This window comes from Vicia villosa, linkage group LG1 (assembly GCF_029867415.1).
Source record: "Vicia villosa cultivar HV-30 ecotype Madison, WI linkage group LG1, Vvil1.0, whole genome shotgun sequence".
NCBI lineage: Eukaryota > Viridiplantae > Streptophyta > Magnoliopsida > Fabales > Fabaceae > Vicia > Vicia villosa.
Window position 1 is genome coordinate 7,526,628 of NC_081180.1, and position 4,992 is coordinate 7,531,619.

The 4,992-nt window shown below is 21.9% G+C and overlaps 1 protein-coding gene across 1 annotated transcript; it reads left to right on the plus strand.

Moving 5' to 3' along the window:
- Nucleotides 1–278: 278 nt before the first annotated feature.
- On the plus strand, nt 279–4,754 carry LOC131640549 (uncharacterized). Its single transcript, XM_058911200.1, has 4 exons — nt 279–369; nt 475–719; nt 4,234–4,398; nt 4,476–4,754. Exons 1-4 carry the CDS (start codon nt 279–281, stop codon nt 4,752–4,754), a joined length of 780 nt encoding a protein of 259 aa, XP_058767183.1.
- The last annotated feature ends 238 nt before the right edge of the window (nt 4,755–4,992 follow it).

Here is a 4,992-nt window from a genome sequence, read left to right on the forward strand (position 1 = left end):
ATGGTAATTTTAACTGCCGTATTTTCCTAGTTTTATAAGGCTTTATGCGGTTATTTAATTAAATTCTAAAAGTACTAATAGTTAGTTAAGTTAGTTATGTTAGTTATGTTAGTTAATACAATTTGTAGAGTAAGCAACTATATAATTAATAATGGATCATTACTGAATGCAATTCATCATTTTGCTTTCTCTCTCAAATAATTTTTTTCATTCTTTCCATCATTGTGATAGAGTAAGCATACTTGCACTAACATTTTCAAATAGAATAATCAACAACCATGGATAGTTCTAAAGAAATTCAAGATCAAGATTCGTGTAACTGGAGTAATAGCAACTCTCTCAACCCAATTGCTCAACAAAAGGATGGTGGTAAGTGACATTTATTTAACATTGCCAATTTTATTTTTAATAGTTTGAAATAAATTATGTTAGTTATAATTCAGTTTTCAATTTACTGGTTTATTTTTTGTGCAGCATGTTGCTTTGCTTTTGCCATATGCGGCGTAATCGAATTCTTACATTGCATCGAAAAGAATGTTCAAGAACGCATATTACTATCTCCCCAAGATATTTATGATAATTTAGTTAAAAGTGAAAATGAAAATGCAAAGGGATTCACTATTCCCCATGTTATTGAATGGGTAAGGGTGAACGGGTGTGTCTTAGAATCTTCATGCCCTTATGTGGGAAAGTTTAGGCCAGTGGAAAGAAAGCGCAAGGTATAATAATTTCTCATCATTTAATTTTTATATTTATTATTTACTAGATGTATGGCCCGTGCGTTCCACGGGTTTTGATTATAATTTTTAATTTAATTATATTTATATATTTATTATCATATGATTAAATGTGCTTTAACATTATGTTAAATATAAAAAAATTATTTAACAGTTTGAGAATCTTTAATAATTTATGTATAAAAAATTTTCATTTATGTTTTTCTAATTTAAAAGATATGTCATGTTTACGTGAATAATACAATATTATAAAAAGTGTTATATAAAATTATTTGTATAGATTATTTGTGATTAATCATTAAATTTAATTCATAATACATATAAGAGTAGATTAATCTAAATTTTAATTTTTATTTAGTGTTTAGTCTATAATTTACAAAATGTAAGAAATTTTTTATTCGATGTCAAATCTAAAAAAAGTTTTAAATCAAATTCTCCAGATATATATTTTTTTAAATCATATTATATTTTTTGTTTGTTAATTGTAGTAGAAGATATATGATGTGACCTAATTAATGAATCGTTTATTTCATGGCATATAGAAAACTATTATTTATTATAAGTTTATCATTGCAATAAATTAATTATTTTCACATCACTAATTAAATTAAAGATAAAATGAATTTGAAAATGAAAATAAAATTTTAAATAGTTTTTTTTTTTCGATTTCATATGTTTTGATGATTCTTAATAATTTAAAAGTTATGTATGAGTTATTTTATTGTTTACATATTAATAAATCATGTATAACTCGCGTGTTGCATGGGTTTTGTTCATCTGCGAATTTGTATTAGAAAAGTATAAATAAAATGAAGGACACTAAAATAAAAAATAAGAATATTCAATTCTTCATGATAACAATATCAAAATATAAACCAACAATATAGTTATGCATAAAAAAAACTTTAAAAGAAAAGTCTCATTATTATGTCAATTAAATATCTCATTTCTTAAACATTTAAATCTTCTAATTTTTTAAATAATATTTTACCTTTTATAGTAAAACTGTTCCCTTTTGTGTAAAATTTTGGAATTTAATATTTTTAAAACTAAGTTTTTTTTAATTACTGGAAAACTACCCTACCAAAAATAAATTAAGGAAAAAGAAAATTAAAATAAAATAAGATAAAGATATAACATAAACACATTTTAAAACATTTATTGGTAATTTCTTTTACCTATAGCATATTTCATAAAGAATATTATATGTATCTTTAATATACTTGCACATAAAAACATATATTATTTGTTTTTTTATTAAAATATCCCATAACATTTGTCCCTTAAAATCCTTCTATTAAAATAATTCAATTAAAATAAAAATATGTTGTGATATTTCTCAATCTAAAAATTGTAATATACATATTAATATCATTAAAAAAATAGAGGTTAATATTTGATACATCTATGTAATAGTGACTTGAGCTTCCTATATTGATATAGATAACAAATTAATAGTCTTTTATCTTGCTACAAAATAAATAATCAAGACACGTATAAAGTTAGAAATAAAAGAAAAACTATCATACAATTTCGAAGAGTATAAAAAAAAGTGAAGATCTAAAACTAAACTCACATATTTAAACTCACAATGAGCAGAAGTCTGTGGAACACTAAAAATTAATAAAATTATAATAGAAATTTCTTTATTCAAGGTCATCCAAAGTTCCTTTAACCATGTTTAGGTCTCCAATATAACTCGGTTGAATGAAGAATGTTATCTGAACAAAAAAATAGACTAATGATGATCTTTAATATTCACATATTTTGTTCCTTAAATGAAACGACATCATATCAATATTTTCATACCTGACTGTCATCTTCTCAATTAGATTCACTTTAATCATGAACTCAATCGCATCAGATCAAAAAAAATATATAATATATTTCACATGAAAATAGAATAATTGAATATGAGATTTATTAATAAAATAAACTTATCTAAGAAAACATAGCAAGAAAAATAATACAAAAAACTCGTTGAAGTTATCATGGTAAAAATCATAGAAAATGACGAATTTATGAAATGTGTATCAAAAACATCAAGTAAATACAAATGTTAGTTTATGAGCAATTTTATAAGTGTGGGAGAATACCAAGGAACATAAAATTTATTGGTGTTTTAGTGTAACGTTATTAACGTTTAATTGTGTTATATAATAATTATTAATGTATTTAATATTTGTTTTTAATTCATTATTATCATTGTACTGTACATTAATTACAATTTCAATACCATTAAAATGAGAATTATAGAAAATAGAATAAAAACGGTTGGAATTAAATAAAATAGAATAAAAAACGGTGGGAATTAAAGTTACTCGATAAATAATTTTATAAAACGGACCATTTAATAGATAGTTAAAGAAAAACATTAAAAAGAGATAGTCATTTTAAAAATGGAAGAGATATTATACTTAAACATAATATTAACATATTTTTGATTGGCTGTCATATAAAAATAATAAATTTATAAGTGTCTTTAATATAATATTTTTTAATCTTAATTTTCTATTTTTTATTATGGAAAATAAAAAATGATAGAATAATTTCACTAAAAGACGTAAAATATCAAAGAAATGAAATTATTATTTTTTATAAAAGAAGATAAAATCATACATGACATCTAAAAATATTTATACCGATATGTTGTTTAATTTAAAATTAAATTTATTTAATTAAATAGTTAGTTTTAAATAATTTCTTAAAATTGTTGATCCTTTTAATTTTTATTTTTTAATCAATACAACTTTAATTAATAAAATAAAATCATTTTGTAAAATTTATCCCTGATTATTATTATTATTATTTAATTTTATTGTTTTATAGATAAGACTCGATATTATTATTATTATTATTATTATTATTATTATTATTATTATTATTATTATTATTTATAATAATAATTATTATTATTTTAATTATTAATGTTGTGTCAATTTTATAAATAATATATTATTTATTATAAAATCTTATTTATGTTTTTTCTTTTTGTTTTTTTTTCTATTATCAATTATAATTTTTTATACACATGGCTCATTATTATTATTATTATTTTAATTGCTATCATTATTTTTTATAATATTATGTCAATGTAATAAATAATATATTATTATAGTATCTTATTTATGTTTTTTTATTTCTTCTCTTTTATAAATTAATTTGATTGTTAAAATGATTTTCTATAATTTAATCCTTACTATTATTTTTTTTATTATCATGGCTCAATTTTATTAATATAATTTTTTTATTATTTATATTATTAACATTATTGTTATTTTAATTATTATTATTATTATTATTTTATTTATTATTATTGTTATTATTATTATTTATTTATTTTTAATATAGGGACAAATTAGTAAAAATGCAATTAGGGTTTGTATTTAGAGTTACTACCAAGGTGACATGTGGCTAGGGTTGCCATCATGACAACCTTGGATTTATATTAAGTAGATGTAGTTATAGTTTTGATGATTTTTACACGTTTATTCAGGTCTATTTAAGAATCACTACATCATTTGCCATTGATCTTAGAAATGATCTTGCCTTCAAAAAAGCCAAACATAAAAAGTACGAAAAACAGCTTCAAGCTGAGATAAGAATCGCACCTGTTGTTGCACAGATGATATGGACTAGTCACATGAGCTTATGGAAAGGAGTAAGTTCATTTTGAATTATTTACTGGAATATAATTAAAATTTATGATTTAATTAATCTCACATTAAATGCATGCAGGATAATGTATATTCTATTCAAGATGCCAAAACTTTTGAAAATAAAGAAGTTGATGAAAAGGAGATAGAGTATCATGCTGTAATGATTGTCGGATTTGGCCAAAGAAGGGAGAAGAAAAAAATAACTAAATACTGGATCATCAAAAACTCACATGGAGTAGAATGGGGGAACAAGGGTTATTGTAAGATAGAGCGAGAACCAATTAACGGTGAGTTATTAATTGAAATGGCATGGATTCTAAAGGGTGTTACTTATAAAGATCAGAATGGGTCAAAGTAATTCTATTGCACATAATTTAATCTTTTCTATTGCACATGGGTCAAAGTAATTCAAAATTTAAAAGAAATATTAATAAGGTTATTTTTATTTTTGATAAGCAAAAATTGTATTGAAATTGAGTATTAAGGGTACTCAACTCAACCCATGAAAAAGGAGAAGAAGAAGAAGAAGGTCACTAATCAATAAGATTAAGGAAAATAATACGAAATTATTTTTTTAAATTATCCACCAAGCACTA

Coding starts and splice junctions, on each gene's coding strand:
- LOC131640549 (XM_058911200.1), top strand. CDS start 279: ATGGATAGTTCTAAAGAAATTCAAGATCAAGATTCGTGTAACTGGAGT. Junction 370..474: donor TGCTCAACAAAAGGATGGTG/GTAAGTGACATT, acceptor TTTTTTGTGCAG/CATGTTGCTTTGCTTTTGCC. Junction 720..4,233: donor CAGTGGAAAGAAAGCGCAAG/GTATAATAATTT, acceptor ACGTTTATTCAG/GTCTATTTAAGAATCACTAC.